Source organism: Halichoerus grypus, chromosome 2, assembly GCF_964656455.1.
Source record: "Halichoerus grypus chromosome 2, mHalGry1.hap1.1, whole genome shotgun sequence".
Lineage (NCBI taxonomy): Eukaryota > Metazoa > Chordata > Mammalia > Carnivora > Phocidae > Halichoerus > Halichoerus grypus.
In genome coordinates this window covers 187,094,314-187,122,151 of record NC_135713.1, presented here as the reverse complement: position 1 = coordinate 187,122,151, position 27,838 = coordinate 187,094,314, and the positions used below count along the sequence as shown (strand labels likewise).

Below are 27,838 nucleotides of genomic sequence, written 5' to 3'. Positions count from 1 at the left end.
GGAACTCCTAAAAATCTCTCTTGGTAGAAAAGAAAAGAGGTCTAGAAATTGGGATGCTCAAAAGACCTCAAGGCCATTTGGGCAGCTTAAGGAAGGGTCGGCAGTTAAGTCCAGGTGGCATAGCTTCTGGGCTGGTGGTAGTTGAAATCCCCAGTCCTGAGTTCTAGGAGTAGACTTCAACCCCGGACCCCAGTGGACAGCTGAGAAATACATGCATAGTATCTTGATGGTTTTTAAACAATGTGACAACTGATGTCACAACTTCTGTTGGTTCTCAGCCAACATTTGGGACCACTTTTGACCTGTTACCCACTTTCTGCTGTGAAGGGCAGTTTTTTTTTAAAGATTTTGAGAGGGGCACCTGGGTGGCTGTCGTTGGGCGTCTGCCTTCGGCTCGGGTCGATCCCAGCGTCCTGGGATCGAGCCCCGCATCAGGCTCCCTGCTCCGCAGGAAGCCTGCTTCTCCCTCTCCCACTCCCCCTGCTTGTGTTCCCTCTCTCACTGTGTCTGTCAAATAAATAAAATCTTTAAAAAAAAAAATAAAGATTTTGAGAGAGGAGAGAGCACGCTTGAGTGCACGAGAGGGGCAAGGGGCAGAGGGAGAAGCAGACTCCCCACTGAGCAAGGAGCCCTGGGATCATGACCTAGGCCAAAGGCATCTGCCTTAACCGAATGAGCCATCCAGGTGCCCCTGAAGGGCAGTTTTGAAGCACAGGATCTTGGAGACTTGAGTAATAGAAGCCATTCTTTCCCTCCCTTCATATCAGGCCCTACACCCAACTAAAACCAGATAAGAAACCCCATCTCTCCCATGGATGGACACAGCACAACCAGAGGCCAGGAGCCAAGGAAGAAATGAACAGGCACCCTGCAAAAGGCCTGCACCCCAATCCTCAGTGTGCACTCAGTTCTGATCCTCTCAATAGTGAAGACCCACCAAGCAGCCAGAAACTTTGGAAGCAGAGAGAAGCAGATAAAGGTTGGTTTTATTGAGTAACTGATCTCTGTTACTACCGAGGCCACTATGTACAGACAAAAGAGAGGGAGTTTTATTTCTTCGTCTCTTCCTCCTTGGACAGAGTCTTGATGATTTCCTCCTTCTTCGCCTGGAGCCGCTCTTCACGGCGCTTGCGAGCCTCCTTGGTCTTAGATCTGCGGGCCTCAGCCTGGTCACTGGATGATAGAAAAGGAAAGATGGGTCAGTTTGAGAATAAATGAGCTGCTGGGGAGACAGAAGAAAGCGCCCAGACCTCTCCCTTTGAGCCTAGTCAGCGTAGGAAATGAGTCACCAGGGCCACCACAAGCTCGGCTTCAACTAAGCCCCAGTCCCCGCCCTGCAATGGCGGTAGGTGGTGCGCGCAACAGAGGAGCATGTATTTCTAATGCAACAGCTGTTTTCTGGACAGACTGTGTGCAAGTCACAATTAGGCATTAGCGTATTTTAAAGGTCTTAGAAGAACCCTCATCATAAAGCTCAAAGAACCTGTCCCCTGTGACAGAAGCCAATTCCTCAAAAAACTTACGCCAGAAGCTTCTTGCGAGCCTTGTCGGCCTTCAGCTTGTGGATGTGTTCCATGAGAATCCGCTTGTTCTTGAACACGTTCCCCTTCACTTTCAGGTATAGGCTGTGATACCTGCAGGGTAGAAGGCGCAGGGGCTTCGGTCGGTAATGGGGGCAGAGGCTGGCCCGGCATCTGCCCCTCTATGTAAGGTCCCTCAGTACGCAGGGTTCCTCTCCTCTCTGTTCTGCAGGGACGGTTTCCCCCAAACCAAGACTTTTTGTGCAATTTCCAGACAGAACAGCTTGCCTGGCAGGTTAAGTTCAATTCTTGGGCTATCCTAATGTTGCACGTGGCCGGGGGGCAGGGGGGGAATGGGACGGGACATACAGATGACAATGGAAGAACTTTCTTTGAAAGGCCTAAGACACATGGCTCCCTCCCCCAAGGCCAATGAGACAGACTGTGGGTCTGTGCAGAGAACAAGCTGTCAAAGCACCAAATGGGTCTTAGTGGCCACAAGAAGAGGGTGTGCTTACATGTGGCGGTCGATCTTCTTAGACTCTCGGTATCTTCTGAGCAGCCGGCGCAGAATTCTCATCCTCCTCATCCAGGTTACCTTCTCAGGCATTCGAGCATTGGCAGTACCTTTTCTCTTACCTGCAGGGAAGGGGAGTCAAGCCCGCTGTTGTGCCTCTGGGTCTCAAGTCAGTTACTAGAGCCAGCTGCTTGGTCACAACGACAGCTGCCAGTTTCTTCAACACTTGACAATTCACTCAGTCATGGGCCAAAGGCTTGACTTCATTTTCATAGCATTGTTTTCATTTTACGATGATGACCCTAAGCATTTCTTTCATTTATTCATTTTAAGGAAGCACCAACAAGCCAATTATTCCCCACTTTCTGCAGAATGTGTAGAGGACAGGGTGTGCACCAAGGCAGTATGGTAAGCTGGAAGGGGCTTTAAAGGAGCGATGACCTTCATCTCCCTAAATCATCCTAACTCTAGAAAGTGGTTTTAGGATTTACTGGACCACATTTTCAAGTACCCAGTAGAATCCTTGGCACAGTGTAGGTGCTCAATAAAGTGACCTCTTTCTACCAATACCTTCAACTCCAACACTAGCGTCACCTTTGAGTTGCACACGGAGAAAACACATCTAACATCATGGAGTAAGAAAAGGGCTTACGAGGAGACAAAATGGAAAGAAAAAGATCCTGGATATATCCCAGTCTAGACTTAGGCAACTCTAATTTAAGTCTCAGAGAAAAGGAAGAACACACTTACCAATGCCCATATGTCTGCCCTTCCGGCGGGCCAAAGTGTTTTTACGGCACCGAGCCCGGGAATGGACAGTCACAGGCTTCCGGATGATCAGCCCATCTTTGATCAGTTTTCGGATCTGCTGACCTGGGAAAACATGATGTATCTAGTCAGTGAGGTGGGGCCTAGCCCCCAAAATACCAGTCATAACCCAGAGTCCAAGAAGGCCAGGCCAGAGACATCGCTCACATCCCTGGCCCAGTGGTCTCACAATGGTACAAATATTGGAACTTCTGCTTATTTCTCTTTTGTTAAAAAAACAACAACAACTTTTCTTCTATTTTTCCAGATGTTTTATAGCCACTCAAATTATATGTATTTGAGGATGTGAGATCAAGAGGTACAGACACGGCCTGGTCCTTCAGATCCTGTCTCACCTATTAGCTACTGGTCTAAAACAAGATTATGATATTCTGAGCACACATCACAACGCCACAAATTCAAACTGGTTAAGAAATTCCCTGATAGGAGGGCGCCTAGGTGGCTCAGTTAAGCGTCTGCCTTCAGCTCAGATCATGATCCCAGGGTCCTGGGATTGAGCCCACATCGGGCTCTCTGCTCAGCGAGGTGCCTGCTTCCCCCTCTCCCTCTGCCTGTCGCTCTGCCTACTTGTGCTCTGTCAAATGAATAAATAAAATCTTAAAAAAAAAAAAAAAAGAAATTCTCTGATATTGACCAACATTCTTTGCTTGACCAAACTTTCATCAGCCTCCTGAACCACCTCCTAGGCCCACTTGTGCATGTCCTTGTAAATTCTAGTCTTTCTAAGAACCCGGCTTAAGTCAGTTTAAGCACAAGCCCCCACCCTTGATATAAGATCAGGTTCCCCAACCCCCAACATTCCCCAGGTGATGTCTGATCATCCCGGCCTGTCTTTAGCAACAATCCTGTTTGGTCAGTCTAGCCAGAATCCACCCCTCCCCCCACAGCCCCTTACCATTAGGGTTTCCTCTTAGTCATCTTCCATCCACTGACCCTCATACCACCCACCTTGGCCATAAATTCCTACTTGCCCATGCTACGTTCAGACTTGAGTGCCATCTCCACCCCCCACTGTAAAATCCCACAGTTGTCCCTACACTTGCAGCAATGGTCCTGAATAAAGCCCGCCTTACTATCTTTAACGAGGATGACTGAACACCTTTTTCTGTAACAATATCACATGGAAGTAATGTGGATATGTTGCTGTCTGCACGACTGACAACTGCTTAACTGCCCTGAATTATATGCCAAGAGGCCTTTCCTAAAGCCCGAGGTCCCAGGTCTTCCCAATCCATCTTTCATCATTTCCTTGGCCATCTCTACTCTCAGTCCCTGTACTGTCTCCTCATAAATCCTTCACATAGTTATAAAGCAATACCCACGTTAGCAATAATCATTAATACAACACTGGGTTGTTCCATTAACTCCCATCCTGTCATTTTGGCAAATGACAAGAGAACCTCTGGTATCTCCTTATTTCTGGGACCCTCCATTTTAGAAGACCCCAGACTATGAGCTTTCCTAGGTTTGTTGAGAGTCAAAATCGTGACATCTTTCATCTCATGAAGGATGAGAAAGGAGCAGGGTGAAAAAGATCCCAAGAACTCACGGGAGTTGGCATTGGCGATTTCATTGGTCTCGTTGGGGTCCAACCAGACCTTCTTTTTGCCACAGCGGAGGACACTGGAGGCAAGCCTCTTCTGAAGCCTGAGCATACTGTGACAAACAGAAAACATCATCAAGCCCTGGAAGCCATTCCCCGACAAGACTTGCCTTGCAATCTTTTAATGTTGTGAAACACAAAGCACGGGAACTGGATGTGTGTAAGCACTCAGGATTCGGGGCAACATCCCGCCCCCCTCACCCCCCATATTAAGAATCATTTCTCCAGCAAGACTTTTGCGCTGTGCATTCCTGCAAGAGCAACTGGCCACCTTGGAATGAGAACAAAGTCCAAGCTATGCCTTAACTTCTCTGCCTCAGTTTCCTCCTCCGGAAAATGAAGTTAAAGGATAAAACTGGGATGAAGAAGGGGCTTATGCCCTTTCTGGTACCGAGCTCTAAAAACAGGCGTCTAAGAATCCGAGGCCAGAGGGTCTGATTCGCTCGTCTAGTCCTTTGCTTCTTGGGCCCGTCTCCCTCGTCTTATCACAGTAATAAACTTACGTTCCGCTAGCCTCAGAGTTTTCTTAGGAACCGTCCACGGGGCGGAAGGCGTTAAAGTGCTAGGGATCGCCCCACTCTAAGCAGTCTGAGGCCCGAGGCCTACGCGAGACCTGTCCTACGTCACATGGAAGCACAGCTGGGCTCCGATCCGGGGCGCCCAGCGAGTAAGGGGGCCACAGCCTAGACCCCGCCGCGGCCCTTCCACTGTCCGCGCAAAAGTCGCTCGCGACCCATATGGGGCGCGGGGCCCACCCTTCCCGCGGCCTCGCGTTCTCGGGACGCCACCCCCCCATCCCCGCGAGGCCGGGGCCTGGTGCGCTCCGGCCCACCCCAAGCTCCGGGACCGGCTGCTTCAGGACTGCCTCCACCTCATCTCTCCCACCCGGGCCCACGGAAGCAAGCCCTGCCGCCCGCCGGCACATCGAATCAAGCAAAATCAGAGGCCCGCACGCCCTCACCTCATGGCTGCGGCCGCAGCGCCGAAAGGAAAGAACTCCCCCCGGCCGGGCTCCTCCCATTATCTGCGAAGGGGAGAGCCCACCCCCTGCTCCGCTTTCGCCCGTATTCCCCGCCCGTCCTTGCATCCTCTACCACACGGAGCTTACTCTTACCCTCTGTGAAGACCTAGAGAATAGAAGCCTAATCTCGGGAATCGGTTTTAAACTTAAAAACATAAGAAATAGATCCTTTCGGTGAGGCAAAGTGGTATAGTCCGACTTCCTACTAGGCATGCGCAGCAAGGGTACCTGATCACGTGGGCAGTGGAAGCCGGAAGTCACGGCTGGACGGCGCAGGCGGCGCGTAGTTTTGCTGGAGTGGCCTACTCTCTGCAGGCGTTCTGGGTTCTCTGGATGATGTTTTCTTAGCGAAAAAATATTAGTGAATGGAGTGAGAGAAGACAACGTGGGGAGATATCAGTCAAGAGCAACCTTTTATTCACTGTCCCCGTACGTTGGGAACCCCTGCAGCACAGGAGAGCTCACCAAACATAGCAGTTTGTTTTTGTGCCACTGTGGTCCTTAATCTCGTAGCGCTTCAGTTTGCTCCTTTGTAAAGTGTATCTAATCCTCATATTCCTGTCATCCGTTGTGAAAACCACATGAATTAACTTGCAAAAGAGGATATTAAGACAAGCTCCTTGGTGACAGGAACCAGGCTTGTTTGGTTCTCGCTGTAGGCACCACAGGAGGCATGGAGCTTTGCGTGTAGTAAGCATTTGAGAAATAGTGCATTGGCTGACTGAAGGAATAGTTGTGAAAGTTAGAAAAAAAAATGGAATGACAGGGTCATCCATAGTTCTTTTCTCCTGCTCTGAAACACCCAATGCAAAAACCCAAAGAGAATATTCTGCGGTTCAAGAAATCTAGATCTGAGTCCTGGCTCTATCTCCTTGCTTGGCTCTGGCTGAGCACCCATCTCTATCATTTGAACTTTCCTGGTTGCTAAATGGAGCTGAGGAAAGAGAGGAGGGGAAGCAAAGCAAAATTCATGCCACTTTTTCAAAACAACGGGGATAGTGTCATCTTCATTTTACAGCTGAGTGAGGTAGCAGAAATTGAAAATCCAGGTCTTTCTGACTTCAATATCCATGCCTTTTCTGTCATACCAGGCTCCTTGTGCCCAAGGGACAGATCGAAACCCTGTTCAGGGTTGGATCTGTTCATAGCACAGTGCTGATGTACTTCATTCTTACTCTCCCTCAAAGTAATGTGATCAGAGAAACAACATAAGCTGGCCATCCACTTGTAGAACCCAGGGTGAGGAGAAGGAGTCAGTGTATTCCACAGTCTCTCCTCTAGCAGGAGACAGCAGGCTGGGCTTTATATTAGGGTAACTGAACCTGGGCAAATCTTGTCCATTCTACTTCTCATCTCCCCTCTTTGAGGAGCAGGGGAAGTGGTGGAGAAGTAACAATTCCTCCTGCCATGAGAGACCTTTGTTCAGCGCCTTATAGCATCTCCAAACACCTGAGCAGTCCATCATTTGATTTCATTCTCCCTCATCCTCCTAATAATCCCAGGTGACAAAGACACTACAGTACTGGCAATCCCATTTTACAGAAGTGTAGTGACTTATCCAGGGCTGAAAGAGCCTGAGCCAAACTGACACCAGAATTGTTGTTGTTGTTTTTAACTTATCTCTATGTCCAAGGTGGGGCTCAAACTCACCACCCTGAGATCAAGAGTGACATGCTCTAAGGACTGAACCAGGCAGGTTCCCCAATACCAGAGTTTTTGCCAGACTCCCTAATTCCTTTTCTCTCCATAGGTTGTGGTTGGTGGGATCCAGGCCTTGGGTATTTGTCCCCAAATCAAGGATGAAGGGGGAGCAATTCTAGGTCAAAAGGCACTAGATCTGATTTTAGCCACTCTCTCAGCTCCACATTTCTTCCTCCTCTTTCCTCTCTCTTCCAAGAAACGGGGACCTTGCCTTCTGGAAGGGCCTGGGGGGATACGAGGGACAAAGGCAGAAGGACCCCTGGGTCCCCGGGATTTCTTGTTGCTGTCTGTGTTGGGGCTCCCTTTGGACATTCTCATCACCCCAGCCTCAGTCTCAGACAGCCTCCACCTCCGGAGAGCATCGTCCTGTTGCAGGGAGAGGGGCCTTTCTGTTTGGTTCAAGGCAGCCTGAGCCCACATCGGGGAGAAAGGAGTTAAAGCCGGGTCCCAGGATCAACGGGATCGGGAAGTTCCGGCGGCCCAAACTGGAGTGGAACAAGCCGACGCGCGAAGGGAGAGCGGTTTGGGACGGAAGGGGGGGCCGTGCCAAACAGCGCTTCACCTCCATCAGCGCTCTGCCTCCACTGGTAAGCCGCGGCCCCCGCCCCCTGCCCCAAGGCCGGGCTTCACTCCCCTCCCCGCCCCCCCTCCCGACTCAGAGTGGGCCGCCCTCACCCCAGGCCAGTCCGAGGCCGGCGCTCAGCCTCCTCCCGAGCCAGGAGGGGCGTGCCTCCCTCCGGCCGCCCTCCCATTGTCTGTGCGGAGCCCGCGGAGGGGCTGCGAGGGGCGGGGCCGGGGCGGGCGGAGGGAGGGAGGGAGGGCGGAGGGAGGGGCAGGTGGGAGCGGAGGGGGCGGGGGGAGATGCTGAGCCTTCAGGGGCGGAGGAGGCGGCGGCGGCAGAGGAGAGAGCGGGAGGAGGGACGGGAGGCAGGAAGAGGGCAGCCGAAGGCCGGGCCAGGTGGCTGGAGCGGGTGCCGGCTGCGCCGCGCGGCTCTCGGTTCCGACGGCCTCTCTCATGCGCTGAGGGCGCCCGGCTGGGCCGGGCCGGCAGCCGGAGGGAAGGCTCCTCTCCATGGTCCAGAAGACCAGCATGTCCCGGAGCCCTTACCCACCCTCCCAGGAGATCCCCATGGAGGTCTTCGACCCCAGCCCGCAGGTGAGGTGTGGTGGTCGGGCCCGAGGGCAGGGGGCCGCTCCCGCGGACCTTGTGGGGTCGGCTCGAGGGACGCGGGGAAGAAGGAGTTAGGTGCCCGGCGCGGAGGGGCGAGGGGCGCCTGCGCGCCCCCAGTCCCTGCCGGTTAATGATTGATGGGCGCTTGGCCGGGAGTTGGGCTGCGGTTTGGCGGAGCTGGGAGGGGGCGGTCGGGCCGCCTGTCACCCTGGCCTCGCCTCCCCCGCGTCAGGGTCCCTGCTCCGGGGCTGGAGAGTGGGGGAGCTGGCGGGGCATCCGGGGGTTGAGGGAGGCTGGAGAGCGAGCTCAGGCAAAGGGGGCGACGCAGAGCACTCTCGGGGGCGCCAGGCCGGGGGTGGGTGGGGCGGGGGTGGCCCTGGGAGATGGCCGAGGCGGTGGTCAGGGCGGTGCCAGCAGGCCTTCGGAGCCGCAGACACTGGCCTTTCGAGGGTGGGGAAGGGGCCGGCCCCGGGCTAGGCCCCCATCCTGGCACCTCAGCTACATCCTCATATTGGACCACCTTCCCTCCCCCAACACCCACATTATCTTTCCTTCTCCACCCCCCTCCCCTCCCCAGCCTTAGAAAACGCCTCCAAAGTTTGGAAAGTTGGATGGATGCCAACTCACTGTCCTGGAGGGGAGGAAGCTGTGTTACCTGGGGGTTGGGGGGTGTCTGCCGCCCCACCCCCAGTCACACTTTTCCGGTGCCGGGTTATCCCCAGGAAGGGGCGTTCTTGGGTGTGTTGCGTGCCCACGGAGTGACCAGCAGGGTCTGGGGTGACTGGTCAGGGTCTAGGGTGGTCGTGCCAAGGGATTTTTCTGGGACAAGGCCATTCTCCAGTCTGGCAATACCCCAAGGCTAGGATACCATTAACTCTTTTCTTGCTGTGACCAGCGTGGAGCAACTGTAACCACCATGAAAATGTGGTTGATGGACATGTTGGGGGGGGGTCAGGTTAGACCTAAAAATACCTCCCTTCTCCATCCCAGGCCCCTTGGAGCCTGGGAGGCAGCTGACTGGGGCCTTCCTTTCAGCTGTCCCTTGTCTCTCTGGGTGCCACTCCCTTTTCCCATCCTGGGGTGGTGGTGGTGGTGTGAAAGAGAGTCTGGGGCTCACTGGAGGATCCTCTTAAGTTTGTAGGGATCCTCAATCCTAGAGGTTGGGTATGTGTTTTGTTTGAGAGAAGGGCTTGGGAGGGAGGATTTTTGAAGGGTTCCCAGGTACCTTTCTCTCCCATCTATCCATGCTCCTTCTTGTACTCAGGCCCAAGGAACCAGAGCCCCTAGTCTGATCATGTCTTATCTAGCTTCTTGGGCATAGAAACTCTAGGATGGCAGCTGGGGGCAAGGGCTTGGAGGGCCTGAACCGTCCATCATTCCCCTCCCCATGACTCTGGACTGGCCTGGGGCCAAGTGTGTATGTGAGTTAGGGAGGGCAAGGATGAGCCCCCTTGACAGGAGGCCTGGAAATACCTGAATGTGTGGCTGCTCGAGAGGTCAAGCAGTGTCCACTCCACCCAAGCCAGGAACCCAGGTAGTGAGGCTAAGCCGGCCTACCCCAGGGACTTGTGGGGGCTGTGTCCTAGGCTTGTCTTGGGGCAGGGCCAAGGGGCATTTAGATTGATGCAGCCTGGTGGTTACCATGGGGACCGGGCATGGACAGTGGCAGCCAGGGGTTAGAGAGTGGAAGCTTGAGCTCTCTCCCCCCTTGGGGAGAGGCGTGACCACTGCGATGATCAAGAGGGGGCTGAGAAACAGTCGTGACAGGGTTGGTGGGTGGGGGTGGTGTTGCTAAATCTGCCCCCATGACACTGGGCTGGGTTGGGGTTAGATGTTTCCTTTCCAAATACAGTTCCATCCGTCCCCCTTAGCCCCCTCCCCAGAAATCTGGTTTTGGGTCTCCCAGAACTGAGAGCTGCCACTCCCCTCCCCACTCTGCGGAAAAATGAAGGCAAGATTCGGGCACGGGAAAAGCCAAGCTGGGCCCAGGTTGGCGATTCCTCTTCACCCTGGGAGCCACAGGCACACTCGGCCCCCCTCTGCTCCAGCTGAGGGGGAAAGGGAGGGGGACTTTCCCCAGCTCTCTCTGCCCCCCTCACACTGCAGGCAGCCTCTCCCTTCCCCGGAGGCCTCTGCAGCCTGCCCAGCATCTTAATTAGCTTTGCTGCCTAATGAGCCTCCAGCTTCTCAGCGCCTCCCTGTTCCCAGCCTCTCTGGCTTGGTTTGGGGGTTTCTGTGCGAGCTTTCTAAGGTTCTCTCCCACTGTCCCCCCACCCCAAGGCTGTGGTCTGGGCCCCCCTCCCCCTCGGGCTGTACCATCTCTGGAAGAAGATGGGGGGTGGGGCTGTTCAGATCAGGGAATGATACTCCCAAAGCTTGGCTGTAGCTCTGGGCCTGATGGGATGAGGGTTGGGAACGGCCCTTTCTGATTCCACTCTTGTCCCTTCCTGGCTTCCCCAGGGCAAATACAGCAAGAGGAAAGGGCGGTTCAAAAGGTCGGATGGGAGCACGTCCTCAGATACGACATCCAACAGTTTTGTCCGCCAGGTAATGGGGAGGCTGGGCTGAGAGAAAGGAGGTGGCTGGTTGGTGGAGACCAGCATTGGTTAGCTGGGTCTGAGGCTTTTCTCCAGGCACCCTCCTCCATGTCATTTGTCACCTGCCTGGAACCACCCCATCACCCTCACCCCCATGACCTCTCCTGCACACACTCTCAGCCTGCACCCACTGCCTCAGCCCCCGCCCTGCCCCTCCCCCAGCCCCAGGCACCAGCCCCTGCTGCCTGCCTGCGTCATCTCATTCAGGGACAGCCTGGCCTGCCTCCTCCTAGCTTGCTTCGGGCTGTCACCCACTCCCCCTGCCGGCTGTCTGCTTCCATGTCCTCCCCCAGAACCTGTGACAGCGTGGGGTAGACGCAGAGCCTAAGAGATGAGGAGCCAGGTCCTTTGGGTCCCTGGAGCCCTGGTGAGGTATGGTGAGGAAACGCCTCCTCCCATCCAGCTGACTGCTCTTGAATACGCAGAGAGAAAGTGTGTTGGAGGGGGCTAGGGCGGGAGGGCATTGGTTTTAGAGAGGAGGGTAGCCCAGCACCCCTGGCTGAAGGAGGCTGGATAGCTTTCTGGGGTCTTCTTTTCTCAGTCAGGAAGATGCCATTCTCATCTCTGTTCTCACTCCTAACCCCAGGCCATCTCGGGCTCCGGGAGGGGCAGCCAGAGAGGCATGTGGTTGCTATGGCTACAGAGCATCTCAACAAAACCTGGTACCCAAAAAAGGCGAGAGAGGCTTGGGATCAGACAAGGAAAGGGAGTATGTTGAAAGAGGAAATGGGCAGGGCATAAGAGAGCAGAGGACAGTAGGGAGGTCAGCCCCTGCACCCCCTTGGGCTGGAGAGAGAGGGTGGTGCCAGGCAGACCCACCGCGGATTGGGGAGTGAGGCCCTTCCTGCCTCTTCTGTCTCCACAACACCTGGCACATGTGAGCCCAGGCCTGACTTGGGAGGGTCAGACAAGCAGCCCTTCATCCCAGCATCTTCTAAGCACACAGACAGACGGGCAGTCCTTTCTTCAGTCTTTTCCTCATCCCTCCTGTTGCAGGACTCAGCCAGGGCCAGGGCCAGGGATAGGAGGAATGACGCTGGGCTCGGGGGTAACTCCTCTTGACAGAAAAGAGTCTTGGTTCCTTCAGTGTTTGCCACCCCAGAGGATCAGACCCCAGCCTCCAGTCCATCCTCCTCTCAGCTCCCTAGCTCTGACCCCCAGTAGGTGGCAGGGAGTAGGGGAGCAGGCCTTGCCACATCTCTGAGCTAAATATACCCTAGCAGTTTGCACATGTAGCAACTCTGCTTGTAACCTGAGCCCCCTGGGGGAACGGGCAGTTTGGGCCACCCCCTAGGCCTGCAGGGCCAGGCACTGAGGGCGCCGGGATGGAGGCGCCCAGCCGGACCCTCGTAGTGGTGAGCCAGGGATGGGGTGGGAGTCGGGGTGGGTGGGAGCAGCCCCAAGGGAAAGCTGATGGGGGGGCCCTCACTCTAGCCTGTCTCCTCGCCTCCGCGCTGTTTCCCTGCTCCTGCCATTTCTGATAAGTCTATGTGCGTGCATGTCTGTGTGTGCGCACGCGTGTGCGTACACGCATGTCTGTAAGGATCAGTAAATGCCTCTCTGCCACTCTGTCTCTGGGTCTGTTTCTCGGGCTCTCTGGGCATCTGTCTCCTTGATTCTTAGTGCTCTCATCAGGAGGGGTGGAGAGTGGTAGATCAGCTGGCTTTCACTCTCCTTCCCTTTTGTTTCTTTTCCAGCCTCCATTAGTGACCCCACTCCCACCCCGATCTTGCCCCTTCGTGAGTCTCCTACTTTTGTGATTTGGCTGGGAAAGGAGTGGGCAACCTCACTAGCTAATGACAGGACCCTCTGGGGGAGGTGGGACTGTGTTTTCTCTCTTTCCTAGGTCCCCTGGGCATTCCTGGCCAAGTGACCCTTTCATGGCCTCAGGAAAGAACCCCGACACGTGTGTAGTCCTGCTCTTCCCCCAGAACCTCCTGCCCCTGTCCCAGCACCGCCACATTTGTGTAGTCACACAAATGCACACCTCCTGGCTCCTGCCCTCATGTGCCGCACATGGTCAGGGACACTCACACCTCGGGTGCCCCCCTGCTTGTGCTCAGGTACACCTACATGCATTCAGTCGTGCATCTCCAGCACATACCATAGAACACGGCCTCCTAAATGCACTTGAAGTTGCACATCCAAGCACGCCTGTGAATAAGCATGTTCATCGACACTTTGGGCCTCACTCATGCACCTGCATCCCTGAGGGAGTTCCTTGGGCTCTGGGATGGTCCGTGTGGTTCAGGCCAGCTTCCTGGCATAGCCAGACTTCTGGGCCTGCCTAGACCCTAGCAGCCAGCTGCCCTAGAATTAGAGAGAGGCCTGCCCCGTGTTCTGCTCTTCACTTGCCTCTTTTGCCTGCATTACCCTAGGAATCTTAGGTTCTCGTTTTGGATCTTGTGAGAGCCTGAGGGTTGGGGTTCCTCTGATTCTGCCCAGGGAAATAGGATTCTATCTTCCCTCACCTTTGAGCAGAAGATAGCAAAATTTTTGGTGGCCCCGTCCTGCAGAGCGGGCTGCCCACTGCCAATTTTGCAGAGAGCTCAGGCCTATGTTGGTGGCTACTGGCCCTGGAAGGACTCTGGGCTTCTCCCGAGTCTGTCTCAGCTGGTACGGTGCTGGGGGCAGGGGAGGGAAGGAGGAACAGGGAGTGGAGACCGTCCCCTGGCACTCCTCCCCTGCGCTGTGCCCCTATCAGGTTCCCACCCCTCCCTGGGCCCCAAGCAGCTGTCCTGGGACTTGCTTTAACCCCCTGCTCGCTGCTGTCACCCTTCCTAGGGCCACACTTTTCCCAGGGGCCTGCCAATCTCAGTCCCTGGCTTCTCTCATCTCATACCACCTTTTCCTAGCCCTTGTGGCATCACGCTGGGCTGGCTGGGGCTTGAAGCATTCATGATGGGTGGCCCCTCTGTGCCTCCCGAGGCCCAGGAACCAAGAGGCAGTGCGGGCCCTGAGCCGGCCCGGTCCGTTTTCAGGGCTCGGCGGAGTCCTACACCAGCCGACCATCGGACTCTGACGTGTCTCTGGAGGAGGACCGGGAAGCCCTAAGGAAGGAGGCAGAGCGCCAGGCATTGGCCCAGCTCGAGAAAGCCAAGGTGAGAAATACAGAGTCGGGGCTGTGCTGGCTCTGTTTTCCCACCCCCAGGCCTAGGGATGGCCTGAACAGACCGAGGGTCAAGTCTTGGCCCAGCCACTTTTCAGCTGGTGTACCCCAGGGCCTCGATGTGCCTCTGCCTTGCAGCTGTAAAGTGTGGGCCATACTACTTGCCTTCTCATACAGTATAATAAGTGCTAAGTAGTATTGCCGCACACAGTAGGAACTTGAGACTCCCCACTTCTTTCTGGAGTCAAACATCCCGGGCTGACCCTGATTAGCTGTGTGATCTCAGGCTAGCCGCTTAACCTTTCTGAACTTTAGTCTCCTCATTCATTAAGATGAAGATAATAGGGGCGCCTGGGCGGCTCAGTCGTTAAGCGTCTGCCTTCGGCTCAGGTCATGATCCCAGGGTCCTGGGATTGAGTCCCGCATCGGGCTCCCTCCTCAGGGGGAAGCCTGCTCTCCCTCTCCCACTCCCCCCGCTTGTGTTCCCTCTCTCGCTGTGTCTCTCTCTGTCAAATAAATAAATAAAATCTTAAAAAAAAAAAAAAAGATGAAGATAATAATAGTAGTTAATTTTTTTATTTTTTAAGATTTTATTTTATTTTGTTTTAAGTAATCTCTACACCCAGTGTGGGGCCCGAACTTACAACCCCGAGATCAAGAGTCCTACACTGACTGAGCCAGCCAGGCGCCCCTAGTAGTTGACTTTTTAAGGTTTTTGTGGGGAATAAATGAGGTAATGCTTGTAAAACATGTTAACACGGGATCTGGCACAGTAAACCATAGCTTTGGTCATTATTATTATTATTATTGTTGTTGTTATCATTACTAATATTCTTTCTGGATGTCATTCCAGGCTAATACTTACCATCCCCAGTGGCCCCCTTCATCCTGAGAAGGCTGAATTCTATTTTTTTTTCAATTGTGAAATTTAATGTACATACAGGAAAACTACTTAAACAATTCAGTATCCTTTTTAATGATCAACACAACAAACCTCCACATCATCCCCATCCCACTACGGTACGTCGTGGCTTAACCCTCTGGTTGTCATTCTCCCTGTGCACCTCTAGACCAAGCCGGTGGCATTTGCTGTGCGAACAAATGTCGGCTACAACCCATCTCCCGGGGATGAGGTGCCGGTGCAGGGAGTGGCCATCACCTTCGAGCCCAAGGACTTCCTGCACATCAAAGAGGTGGAGAGAGCATTTGGTGTCTGGAAGGAGGGCAGGGTAGTGGGCGCCAGGAGAAGGGCAGCTGGAGCTCTAGCGGAAAAAGACTTCTGAGCCAAGCAGAGCTCGGCTGAATCTGCTGTGTGATCTTAGACAAATCTCTTCCCCTCTCTGAGCCTCTAATTTTCATTGGTAAAATGGGGTGGTGATGCCAAGGTCCCACAGATGTCGGATGTCGAGAGGGTCGTGATGAGATTTGTAAGTAGGGTGGGAGTGTGCAGGCACGTGTGGGTGTCAGCATTCGCCCCTCTCCCTGCCTTTCCAGGGTGGGGTGGGCACATGGTGGGACAGGGACGTGTGGGGGGTGCGGTGGTCCATGGGCCAAGGGGCTACAGGTCACGGAGTTGTTCTAAGGATTGGGTGCTGTGCTCAGAGGCTAGAGCCAGGGACCAGCTCTTCAGAGGTGCCGCCCCCTGGGGAGGCGTCGCAGGTCCCAGGGTGGTTTCTTCATAGGGTGGCTGCTGGCTTGCCCCTCCAATCTCCCTCTTGGTCTCTCCCACCCCACCTGATGTTGCTGTTTGCAGAAATATAATAACGACTGGTGGATCGGGCGACTGGTGAAGGAGGGCTGTGAGGTTGGCTTTATCCCCAGCCCCGTCAAACTGGACAGCCTGCGCGTCCTGCAGGAACAGAAGCTGCGCCAGAACCGCCTCAGCTCCAGGTGTCTCGCTGGGGACCGGGAGGGGGCCATCCAGCTGGGTTGACCCATCGCCCCGAGGGCATAGCCGCGTCCAGCGTCACCCGTGGGGCTGGAGAATCTCCGGGGTGGGGGGGCAGGCAGCGTAGGAGAGAACAGGCTTCCCCCACCCTCCCGCCCACCCCTCTGCTCACAGCTCCGTTTGCCTCTCTGCCCACACAGCAAATCAGGTGACAACTCCAGCTCCAGCATAGGAGACGTGGTGACTGGCACCCGCCGCCCCACGCCCCCTGCCAGTGGTAAGAGCTGCTACCACCTTAGGGAACGGCGGGGCTGGGGTGGGGGAGCTCCTGGGTGGGGTGGTCTCTGCACTGCCTGTCCCCTCCTTTCCCTGCAGTAGGGGGCGCCCCAGACCTGAGTCCTCCAAACACACCCAGCGGTACCCCCTCCGTGAAGAGTAGGATGCCCCCCAAGCTGGGCCCGTCAGCGCCCATTCTCCTGTGTCTCTCCTTCCCGTTTCTTTGGTAGCTCCATCTCTCTGCCTGACTCCCCTGCCCCAACCCCATTCATTTCTCCTAGCTCTGTTCCATTCACCTCTTCTTCTTTCTTTTTTCCCCACCCCATCCCTGCCTTCTGTACTTGTGTCTCCATGTCCATCCCACCCCTCCCCACCTCGCCTCCCTCCTGTCTCCTGACTGCGGTCCAGGTAATGAGATGACTAACTTAGCCTTTGAACTAGACCCCCTAGAGCTAGAGGACGAGGAGGCAGAGCTCGGGGAGCAGAGCGCCTCTGCCAAGACTAGCGTTAGCAGTGTTACCACCCCGCCACCCCATGGCAAACGCATCCCCTTCTTCAAGAAGGTAATTCTTGCTGGGTTCTGGCCAGAGGGCAGGGGGTCAGGGCCCGGCTCTTTGGCAGGGGGAGGGGCCGGATCGGATTCAGACGCAGTGCTGGCCCAATTCTGTGGGGAGCAGGGCCTCCTGCCAAGGAGCAGGGAGGGTGGCATGGCACCAGGAGCGGGCGCGTCCAGCTCCACGCACCACCCCGCTCTGGCCCACCCCCAGGAAGGGATGTTTCTTGCAGTCGAAGCACCCCTTCCCTTGGAAGGCTGTGCCCCTTGCCCCACCACCCCCGGAAGGAGGGACTGGTGGTAACGAACCTGGGATATTCCATGTTTGCCCTGCACCCCAGCATGTGATGGGGAGAGCAGAATGGTGAACCCTTCTTGGTCTTTTTCGGACTCCGTGGGGCTAGGGTGGGCATGTGGGGGTCTCCTGGCTGCGCAGCAGGACAGTTTAAGGGACCCTTAAAATGGGCAGGTTGGACTGCACTAGAGGCAGGAGATGGGCACCAAATTAGGGGCTGTCACCCTTTCCAGAACTTTCCCAAGACCCAGAAAGGGGAAGGGTAGGTGGGAATATTCACAAGTCCACTGGACTGTCAGTCCTTCTCCCAGCCCTGATCTAGGGCCATCTCTGGCTCCCTCTTGGCATGGGGTCCCGTCCCCTCTCTCTGGCTCTGTCTGTCACTAACACGCATGCCCTGTTATCTCTCCTCGTCTGCCCGCTCTCCCTCCCTCTCTTGTCCTGGCTCCTTCCTTGCCCTCTGCCCCTGCCTGGGTGCCCTCCCCTCTCTCCCCCGCCTCCCTACTCTTGGCAATCTCTGGACCCAGCCAAACAGAAGCAGAAGTCGGTGAGTATCACAGCTTTCTGTGTCCCCCTCCCCACCCCCTGGGATGAGCTAGTGGGACCTTCTAACACCCATTCTCGTGCCCTCTCTACCCACCCCCCATTTCCCTCACCCTTCCTGGTTCTCCTTGGCCATCCCTCCCCACCCCCACCCCCATCCCCCACATCTGGGTTCTGGGAGCAGGGGGAGGAAAGAATGCATGGGGGAGCCTGGAGGCTGGGGAAGAGGGGCTAATGCCATCTCCACTCTGGGGTTTCCCCTCCCTGCTTCCCCCTCAGACAGAGCATGTGCCCCCCTATGACGTGGTACCTTCCATGAGGCCCATCATCCTGGTGGGACCGTCGCTCAAGGGCTATGAGGTAGGAGCCCCTAGAGGGGTGTGGACCCAGAGGGGCCCAGATCTCTAGAGAGATGCTACAGAAAGTTTCAGACCCCAGGGAGATCCCCTGGAAGGGCCCAGATTCCCAGGGTATCTCCCCAGAGGGCTACAGACCTTCAGAGAAGCCCCCAGAGGGGACTGACCCACAGGGAGACTCACTCAGAAGGGTCCAGTCCCCTTCCCCCAAGACACCCCCAAGAAGGTTCCTCCCAGAGAATCCACCTAGAAGAACCTTTGGAATCAGAGACCCCATCAGAGGCTCCTCAGACCCAGAAGGAACCCCCCACCTCCCCCAGGGGGCCATTTACCTCAGGAATTCAAGAAGAAAATGGAATGTGAGGGTGTAAATACTCGGCAGCCCACCCTTCCTGAGTGGCTTTAAACACCTCACTCCGCCCCCCCCCACACCCCCCAACCTCAGGTTACAGACATGATGCAGAAAGCTTTATTTGACTTCCTGAAGCATCGATTTGATGGCAGGTAAGACCCTGGGAGCTGGCTTCCCAACCCCATTGTTGTCCTGGGCTGCTGGGGATGGGCAGGGTGGGCTTGAATGCTGATCCTGGGCCTCCTTGTACTGAGGGCTAGGAGGCAGTCCTGGAGCCTGGGGAGTGAGCAGGGCATTCAAGCCCACCCTGACCCCTCACTCCCCTTGCCCCATCCCTCAGGATCTCCATCACTCGTGTGACGGCAGACATTTCCCTGGCTAAGCGCTCAGTCCTCAACAACCCCAGCAAACACATCATCATTGAGCGCTCCAACACACGCTCCAGCCTGGGTAAGCCCACCCTGCGACGTGGGGCGCTGGGGGGGGTGCATCTCCAGAAGGGTTGGATTGTCCATTGCCTCTTGGGGAGGCCCCCCTACATTCCCCCTTCCCCATAACTCCGTGTCCCCCAGCTGAGGTTCAGAGCGAGATCGAGCGAATCTTTGAGCTGGCCCGGACCCTTCAGTTGGTTGCTCTGGATGCTGACACCATCAACCACCCAGCCCAGCTCTCTAAGACCTCACTGGCCCCCATCATTGTTTACATCAAGATCACCTCTCCAAAGGTAGGTGAGAGAGCCTGACCCTAGTGGGGACAGGAGTGCTCTGGGGTTGGGTGGCCTGTATTTCAATCCCAGCAACTGCTTATTAACTGTGTGACTGAATCTCCCCGAGCCTTATTTTCCTCCTTTGTAAAACTCCATCAAATGGACATTGTGAAAATCGAACCTAATGTGAATGCTTAGCACTTAGCAAAGGGTCTGGTATAATGTGCCTCATCATGTATTAGCTAGTATAAGTATCATTATAGTGTCATGCAGGCCAGCCCCCTGTCTCCGCTCTGGTTGACCTCCCATCCTTGATCCAGAAAACTGAAAGAATTCTGTGCTTTTTCTCCGCAGTGTCACCCAACTACTTGGCAGTTGGGAGGTCTTTTCTGTCATTTGATTTTGTCCCTTTTTGCTGCACTGTCCTCGCTTGGACCTTGATAGAAATGAATCGGTAGGAAGGCTGATTTACTTCTTGTTCATATTGCGGCTCTGTGAGCTTCCCCTCCTAGACATTAGCGGGGGTTTGAGAAACATGGAGGGAGAGTTTAGGTGAAGGATTTGAAGTAAGAAAACAGCATTGGGTTCAACCCTTTGCTCTGGTTGACTTATTCATTCATTCATACACTCACTTTTGTTGTTTGTTTGGTTGTTGTTCTGTTATTGAGCTTGGGATCTCTGGAGGATTTATTTAGCCTCCGAGCCTCAATTTCTTCACCTATGAAATGGGAATTGAAATCTCTCCCTTGTTATTGTTGAGGGGATTTGAGGTAATGATGGAAAGAGCCCTGAGTTCTGTCTGATTCATGACCGACAACCAAGGGTGGTAACTGTTCCCATTTTATGAAGACACCCTATGAGCGGAGCACCCAGGCACCCCAACCTTTCTGAGCCCTAAGTTTCTAATGAGTGGAAAGGGCAGGATAGGATTGAAGTCCTTCCTGGGGTGGTTGAAAGGATCTAATGAGATAATGGATACAAAAACACTCCGTGAGCTGGCAAGTAACCAATCCTTCCATTTCTCCCAGGGGCACTGACCAAGGTGAAGGGTGGGGACTCTGGAGCCAGGGCGCCCGGAGTTAATGAACCAACACTGTACTCCCAGCTCTGTGCTCCCTTGGCAAAGTCCCCTAACTTCTCTGTGCCCGTGTCCTCACCTGCAAAACAGAGATCCTCACGTGGTGGTTGTGAGGATGACATAGGTGGATTAACCATGCGAAGTGCCCAGGACCTACTAAGCACTATATCTGTTCTTTTTTATTTTTTAGATTTTTGTTTTGAAACAATTCCAAATCTAGACAAGAGTTGCCGGAAGAGTACCAAGAACTGCCATTCTTTGAATGCCCTTCACTAAGATTCAGTAATTTTTTAACAGCTTTATTGAGATAATTCACACACCATTCAATTCAGCCATTTAAAGTATATTATTTCATTTTCTCCAGATTCACTAATTTTGAACGTTTTGCCACATTTTATCTTTAGGTATGTGTTATGTATATGTGAATATATTTTTTTTCTGAATTATTTGAGAGTAGGTTGTAGATACCATGTCTTTATTCCTAAATATTTCAATGTGTATTTCTTAAGAACCGAGGACATTAATCTACATAACCACAGTACAGTTACCAAATTCAAGAAATATTTTAGTCCTTCATTTTTCTTTTTTAATTTATTTTTTATTTTTATTTATTTATTTTTTTAAAGATTTTATTTATTTTTTTGACAGAGAGAGACACAGCGAGAGAGGGAACACAAGCGGGGGGAGTGGGAGAGGGAGAGAGAGGAGCAGGCTTCCCGCTGAGCAGGGAGCCCGATGTGGGGCTCGATCCCAGGACCCTGGGATCATGACCTGAGCCGAAGGCAGATGCTTAACGACTGAGCCACGCAGGCGCCCCGTCCTTCATTTTTCAATTGTCCCAATAACGCCCTTTATGGCAATTTCTCCCTCAACCCAGGATCACGTGTTACATTTAGTTGCTTTATCTCTCTCTTTTTTTTTTAAGAGTTTATTTGACAGAGCACAAGCTGAGGGAGAGAGAGGGAGAAGCAGGCTCCCTGCTGAGCAGGGACTCCAATATGGGACTCGATTGCAGGACCCTGGGATCATGACCCGGGCCGAAGGCAGCTGCTTAACCGACTGAGCCCCCCAGGCACCCCTCTCTTTCACATTCCTTTTTTTTTTTTTTTTTTTTAAAGATTTTTATTTATTTATTTGACAGAGACACAGCGAGAGAGGGAACACAAGCAGGGGGAGTGGGAGAGGGAGAAGCAGGCTTCCCGCCGAGCAGGGAGCCCAATGCGGGGCTCGATCCCAGCACTCTGGGATCAAGACCTGAGCCGAAGGCAGATGCTTAACGACTGAGCCCCTCAGGCGCCCCTCTCTTTCACATTCTTAAACTGGAACAGTTCCCCAGCCTTTCTTGGATTTTTACGACACTGACGTTTTTGAAGAGTACAGACCACCGACTTTGTAGACTGTTCCTCAGTGTGGGTTTGCCTGATGTTTCCTTGTGATGAGGCTTAGGTTTTGCATTTGGGTGCAGTGTGTCTTTCCGAGCATGTTGCATCAAGAGGCACGAGGTGTTTGCTGTGTCATTGGTGACATTAACTTTGATCATTTCGTTAAGGTCATGGCTTTCTGGTTAGCTGTTACTACCGTTATCATGATTGCGGTGGAGATGAGAATAATAATAGTGGCTACCTCATGAGATTATTGTCAGGACTAAATGGACTGATCATATGGAAAGCACAGACCAGTGCCTGTTCACAGCAAGTGTCCCGTCAAAGATGGCTGCTGCCGTTCCCATGGGGATGCCGGCCTGGAGAAGGAAGCCTGTAAAGTGACAGGGACCAGGAAGGCGAATCGTAAAGTGACAGGGATCAGGAAGGCGAATCACTGCCTTTCAGATAGCCCCTTCCCAGGAGAGCCTGGCATGAGACTCGGGAGAGAGCCTGAGCACTATGTAAGGAGGGACACAGGGCTGGCGAGGTCATTTCTGAAGAGGTGGCCAGGGCTGAGAATCATCCAACATCCACCCCCTGCCGCCCCCCCAGGTCCCCCCGCCCCCGTCCTGACACGCTCGCTCCACCCAGGACCTGCTTCTCTGATTTGGTGCATTGCGAGATCCCTCTAGCTCTGCTTCTCTCGCCCCAAACTAGGTACTTCAGAGGCTCATCAAGTCCCGAGGGAAGTCTCAGTCCAAACACCTCAATGTCCAAATAGCGGCCTCCGAGAAGCTGGCGCAGTGTCCCCCCGTGAGTGCTCAGACCCTGGGAAAGGGGAGATATTTGGGTTCTCCTGTTTCCTCTGGCCTGCATGAGAGACAGAGCGACCAGGAGCACCAGGGTGGGGTCTATAGGTGCGAGCTGGTCTCCCGGGAAAAGAGCGCCGGACAGGCAGTCAGAGACCGCGTTCGAGCCCCGGAAGCCCCCCACTTCTCTGTGGGGTCAAGCCGGGGTTGCCTTATATCCAGGATGAGAGAGTTGGACTGTCTGGGTGCCAAGACCTCTTGTAGTTCTGCCAGTGTATGTTTCTGAGAGTCCTCCTCTTCCTGGACATCCAGAGGTTTCTTTTTAACTTTGTCCTTCAACCCTTTGACTCCACCCACTGCACCCAGGCCACACCCTCACCCCCTCGGTCACGCCCGGCTCATCCCAGCCCCGCCCCTAACCCCGCCTCCGCAGGAAATGTTTGACATCATCCTGGACGAGAACCAATTGGAGGACGCCTGCGAGCACTTGGCCGAATACTTGGAAGCCTATTGGAAGGCCACACACCCGCCCAGCAGCACTCCGCCCAATCCGCTGCTGAACCGTACCATGGCTACTGCCGCTCTGGCCGCCAGCCCTGCCCCTGTCTCCAACCTCCAGGTACAGGTGCTCACCTCACTCAGGAGAAATCTCAGCTTCTGGGGCGGGCTGGAGTCCTCTCAGCGGGCCAGGTCGGTGCCCCAGCAGCAGGAGCACGCCATGTAGGTGTCCCACCCATCGCCCCTCCTGCCCAAGGCTCGACCTGGAGCGCAGGGAACATGGGGAAGGAAGGGAAGAGCTTTATTTTGTAAAAAATGTGGTGAGTGGCAGCTTCTGGTGTCTGTGGTTTTTGATGGGATTGGGGCTGGCTGGTGGTGCCTCCCTGGGCCTGGTCCCATAGGACTACAGCTGCTGCCCTAGGGGCTTTTGGATATGAGGCCTGATTGGGGCCTTATTAAATAGATAGGAGATGAGGAGGAAAACATAAGGAAGACTGATATTTTCATTCACTGGACTTCACACCCACTTAGGTTTTATTTTTTAAATTTATTTTTTTAAAGTAATCTCTACACCCAGTGTGGAGTTGGATCTCGTGGCCGAGAGATCAAGAGTTGCGTGCTCTGCCGACTGAGCCAGCCAGGCGCCCCCACACCCATTTTAGACCCAGCAGAGCAAGGGCCATCAACCCCAGGCAGTTCCCACAGAGCAGGGCCATTAAGCCCAGAGAGACTGTCCCTTCTCTCAGAGCCCTAATCCCAGGAGTTTCCTCAGAGGGGACCCAGAATGAAGCATCTTCTCTGAGTTGGTGCCCTACCTTCCATCCTTCTCCCAGTGAAACAGATTCCAGGAAAGGTCCTCCTGTGGGTGCCCTGCCCTGGCTGGACCTCTTCCCCTGGATGCTGCTTCCCATCTCTAGACTCACACCATTAAGTATTTGGTTCTAGATTAGAGCCAGAAGAGAGCCATGAAATCATTCTAAGAACATTGCTTTTCAAATTTGTTTTCAGTAACAGAGCTCATTTGTTCATTGAAACTTCTAAGGAAGCTCAGTATATAAAGTGGCCCTGCTCTGCTCAGAGGGAGCTGGGGGCTTGGCTTCCGTTTCACCTCTACAGGGACCCCTGAAGCACTTTTGTGCCCTTCCCGCCACCTTGGGTCTCCAGGGAACAGCTTGGAAATTGCTGGTCTAATCCCCATCATACCACCGCAGAGAAACTGGGCCAGAGAGAGGAGAGTCATTTGCTCAGGGTCACACAGCTTGAAGTGGCAAGGGATGGGACTAGAACCCAGGCCTTCTTGCACCCCACCCAGCCGCCTCCATGGTGGCATGACCATCAGGTCACCTTTATGTGGCATTTGGTGCTGAGGATGTTGGGCCACCTCATTGTCTCTGGGGGAGGGGTGGGGAGTGTGTATGGAGGGGGGTGGAGACCCATCAGCTTTCCCCAGGCTGCTGCTTTGGTTTTTTGCTGGGGCCGGGGGAGGAATCCTATCATCCCTGGAGACTTTGTCATCTGACCAGGGAACGGATAGGGGAGGTGTGGGGCTCTGGAAGCCTGTGATTAGGGTCTGGTTTGGGCTGAAGGAACTGGGGTTAGTGAGCTCAAGCTGAAATCCCCTTAGTATATTTGGAAAACTGGGGCAGTGACTAACCCAATCAACCACTAACGAGTGGCGATGCTAATGAGCTGTTAATGATGATTTAGCCCAAGACAGATTAATGACGTGCATTGAGGAAGCAATGACTAATTATTCGTGGGCTCTCTACCATGGTTACCGGCAGAGTTCATGCCTCCTCCTGTCTTACGAAGGCTGGGTGCCTCCTGTCCCAGTAGAGGAGCAGATGGCCCGAGGTCTGTCCTCTGGCTGGGCTGCCCATCCCCTAGAGCCAGCACCCACCTCCTGTAGCCAGGCTGGGTGTCTTGGTGCCATCACTAACCTGCCTTGCTTTGTTGTGTCTCTCTCACCCCTGCCTGATCTGCATGGTCTGTGCTGTCCGTCTGCTAACCAGGGACCCTACCTTGCTTCCGGGGACCAGTCGCTGGAACGGGCCACCGGGGAGCACGCCAGCGTGCACGAGTACCCCGGGGAGCTGGGCCAGCCCCCGGGCCTTTACCCCAGCAGCCACCCACCAGGCCGGGCGGGCACCGTGCGGGCACTGTCTCGCCAAGACACGTTTGACGCCGACACCCCCGGCCGAGACTCTGCCTACACGGAGCTGGGAGACTCGTGTGTGGACATGGAAACTGACCCTTCGGAGGGGCCGGGGCTCGGAGACCCTGCAGGGGGCAGCACCCCACCGGCCCGGCAGGGATCCTGGGAGGATGAGGAAGAAGACTACGAAGAGGAGCTGACCGACAACCGGAACCGTGGCCGGAATAAGGCCCGCTACTGCGCAGAGGGTGGGGGTCCAGTTTTGGGGCGCAACAAGAATGAGCTGGAAGGCTGGGGGCGAGGTGTCTACATCCGCTGAGAAGCAGGGGCCACACAGTGGCCCAGGGGAGGGGAGGGACCGAGGGGCTCACCACAGGGGTGTATCATTCCTCCGGGGGGGGGCGCTGTCTCCCTCTCAGATGCCTTCGCTGGATGTTTGGGGTTTCTTTGGTGGTAGCATCCCAGCTCCTGGGATTCCCTTAAAGCCCAGCTGTAGGTTTTCACTTACTGCTGTGGATGGATGGGGGGATGCCCACCTTTCTGCAGTGTCCCTTTTCCCCCACCTCAGGGGGCTCTCTCTGCTCACTCCCAGAGAAAAGGTGCACTTCCTTAACTCTTTCTACTTGGGGCTCTAAATAAGGGTCCTAAATGGGGTAGCCCTTTCTTTCCCCAACCTGGAGTATTTGGGAAGGGTAAGGGGGCTTCCATAGACTCCTTCCCGTGAGGGCTCTCTTCCCTGAACCCCAGATCCAGGTTCCTTCACCATGCCCGCCCCTCTCCCAGCTTCCTGGCAGCATTGTCTGGTGGGTGAAAGGTATAGAATAGAAGCCCCATGGGGAGCTTGTCTTGGGGAGGGGGGAGGGGTCTGGGTAGAGAGCGGCAGGCATCAAATGTAGTGCCTCTGCCGGACCCGGAGCCCTGAGGAGCGGGCAGCCGGAGACCCTGCTACCCGCCCCACCACTTCCATGCCTCAGCCTCCACCTGCGCCAGGAATGAGCTTTGCCTACAACCTCCCTTGCCTACTGCCATCAGAAGAGGGGGCCCCTCTGCGTCTGAGCCCCCCCACCCCGTTTCACCTGGGTGTGGCACCCATGGAACATTCTAGTCCGCCTCATTTTGAAACCAAAAAAACTGCTCCTTCACTTTCGCCCGGAGGCCCCAGGGGAGAGGCCCTGTGGGTTGGTGCCCAAGAGGTAATCGCCGCCCCAGGGGTCACCTCGGGGCCTCGGATCTCCCCTGGGGGGCTTGGCTGCTGCTGGTCTTGCTCTGCATTTGCCTCTTGTGATCCTGTCCTTCCCCCACGTCCACTCCCCCCCAGGAGATGCCTTGGAAGCCCCTCTGGCCCCCCCAGTGGTCCTCGGCCTAGCGTCCCTACAGCCCCGCAGCCCTGCCCCTCCCCAGCACGCAGTGGGGCCAGAGAGAGCCGACTGTGCCAACGAGGACTGGGCCCTGCCCGGCCGCCCTCCTCGGGGATGGGCGCCTCATCCCTGTCTCGCCACCTGTGCCAGTGTTGTCCTCCCCCCCCAACGTGGGGTGGGGTGCAGCTTCCACTCACTGGTTAGAAGACACCACTGCCCAATCTCCCTCCCCTCCCTCCCTGTCTGGTGTCCTGTGCCCCCATCTGTCTGTCTGTCCGTCTGTACTCCCCTAGAAGTATTTGGTCACATATAAAACCGCCGTCCTGTCCTTTGCAGCCGCCTCCCGAGCCTGCTTCTTCGTTCCTGCCACGCGGTCAGCCTGGGCAGGTGGGAGCTGCCGCCACGCAGGGGAGTGTGAAGGGACGGGCACGGGGACAAGCCGTGCCCCGAGCCCTGGATTGACCAGGACAGACGGGGCTTTGTTTGGCGGCTCTCTGAGGCCTCACGGTCCTGTGTGGCCAGTTTCAGTTGCCGCTTCCCATTCAGTCCCAAGCCTTACCCGTTTCCCCACAAGTAGAGCCAGAAAAGAATGGGAAGCTGAGGTGGAGAAGTGGGGTGTCGCAGGCATGATTCTGTGGGTGAGATCCAGCTTTTCTGCTCCTGTGGCCTTGGCTGCTGCCCAGCACCTCCTGAGAGAGTGACCGAGTTCCCTCTGGCTCCCTCCTCCACTGATGGCCCTGCTAACCATCTTTGGGGGATGGAAGAGGTCTACCGGGGGGGGGGGGGCAGAGAATGGCGGCTCCACCAGCCCCAGCTGAGAACATCGAGAGAGAGTCGGCAGGGGACTATGACAGTTCCGTCATCCCCAGCTGGCAGGATGTGGACCCCAGACTGTTGTCACCACTGGCACCTGTATCCTGCCTCACGTGGCACTCACAAACCATGTCGCCACTCTCCTGGTTCTTGTTTCTGGGGTGGTGGACCTGGAGGACTAGAGCCCCTGGGTCCCTTACCTGAATGCTTCTGCCCAAAGTGTGTGTGTGTGTGTGGGGGGGTGTAGGGCAGCAGACATCTAGACCTTCCAGGTGAGGGGTTAGCAGACCCCAGGAAAGGAACTGGGCAGGTCTGCAGGTCAGGTGGCTGGCCCAAGGTCCCAGGGAGTTGACGGCAAAGACTGCTGGGGTTGGAGTCCAGTCTCTGCCTCCCAGCCTAGCGCTCTGACCCCACTGCCTTTCAATGGAATCAATCCTTTATTCCTGTGTTTACTCATTGGACATTTATTGAGCACCTACCATGTACCAGGCACAAGTCTAAAAGGGAGCCACAGACAATTCAGGACAGCACGGTGAGCTCTCTGCTGGGAGAAGCACTGGGTTCTCCAGGAACCTGGTAGAAGGGTAATTCCCTTAGCCTGGGGAGGTCAGGAGAGGCTTCTCAGAGGAGGTGAGGCTTGAGTGAAGTCTAGAAGGCTGGTTAGGAGTTAACCTGGGTGGGCAGGGGGGGAAGTGTTCAAGACAGGGGAAGCAGGTAACATGCATGG

At 55.1% G+C, this 27,838-nt stretch overlaps 2 protein-coding genes across 4 annotated transcripts; one reads left to right on the top strand and one right to left on the bottom strand.

Moving 5' to 3' along the window:
• Positions 1-966: 966 nt before the first annotated feature.
• On the bottom strand, positions 967-5,502 carry RPL19 (ribosomal protein L19). The gene is made up of 6 exons (XM_036112018.2): positions 5,430-5,502; positions 4,415-4,521; positions 2,788-2,910; positions 2,039-2,159; positions 1,524-1,634; positions 967-1,173 (listed from the first exon to the last, which is right to left on the bottom strand). Exons 1-6 carry the CDS (start codon positions 5,432-5,434, stop codon positions 1,050-1,052), a joined length of 591 nt encoding a protein of 196 aa, XP_035967911.1. The 5' UTR covers positions 5,435-5,502; the 3' UTR covers positions 967-1,049.
• A 2,570-nt stretch (positions 5,503-8,072) lies between these two features.
• CACNB1 (calcium voltage-gated channel auxiliary subunit beta 1) lies at positions 8,073-26,631 on the top strand. 3 transcript variants are annotated; one of them, XM_036111983.2, is made up of 14 exons: positions 8,074-8,346; positions 10,822-10,908; positions 13,940-14,059; positions 15,138-15,260; positions 15,821-15,957; positions 16,156-16,232; positions 16,640-16,794; positions 17,902-17,982; positions 18,424-18,482; positions 18,671-18,780; positions 18,903-19,054; positions 22,196-22,291; positions 22,721-22,906; positions 24,798-26,631. In XM_036111983.2, the coding sequence occupies exons 1-14, from the start codon at positions 8,263-8,265 to the stop codon at positions 25,257-25,259; spliced, it is 1,929 nt and encodes a 642-aa protein (XP_035967876.1). In that variant the 5' UTR covers positions 8,074-8,262; the 3' UTR covers positions 25,260-26,631. The 3 variants fall into 3 exon arrangements, with proteins under 3 accessions (XP_035967880.1, XP_035967876.1, XP_035967877.1); XM_036111984.2 differs by lacking the exon at positions 16,640-16,794 and adding an exon at positions 17,607-17,626 and having other exon boundaries at positions 8,075-8,346; XM_036111987.2 differs by lacking the exon at positions 24,798-26,631 and having other exon boundaries at positions 8,073-8,346; positions 22,721-23,115.
• The last annotated feature ends 1,207 nt before the right edge of the window (positions 26,632-27,838 follow it).

Bases quoted from the DNA above. Each gene is read 5' to 3' on its own strand.
- CACNB1 (XM_036111983.2), top strand. From the start codon at position 8,263: ATGGTCCAGAAGACCAGCATGTCCCGGAGCCCTTACCCACCCTCCCAG. The intron at 16,233-16,639 runs GTAAGAGCTGCT...ACTGCGGTCCAG, and splicing joins CCCCACGCCCCCTGCCAGTG to GTAATGAGATGACTAACTTA. The intron at 22,292-22,720 runs GTGAGTGCTCAG...CCGCCTCCGCAG, and splicing joins AGCTGGCGCAGTGTCCCCCC to GAAATGTTTGACATCATCCT.
- RPL19 (XM_036112018.2), bottom strand. The intron at 2,911-4,414 runs GTGAGTTCTTGG...ATGTTTTCCCAG, and splicing joins AATCGCCAATGCCAACTCCC to GTCAGCAGATCCGAAAACTG. The intron at 1,635-2,038 runs GTAAGCACACCC...TCTACCCTGCAG, and splicing joins AAGAAGATCGACCGCCACAT to GTATCACAGCCTATACCTGA.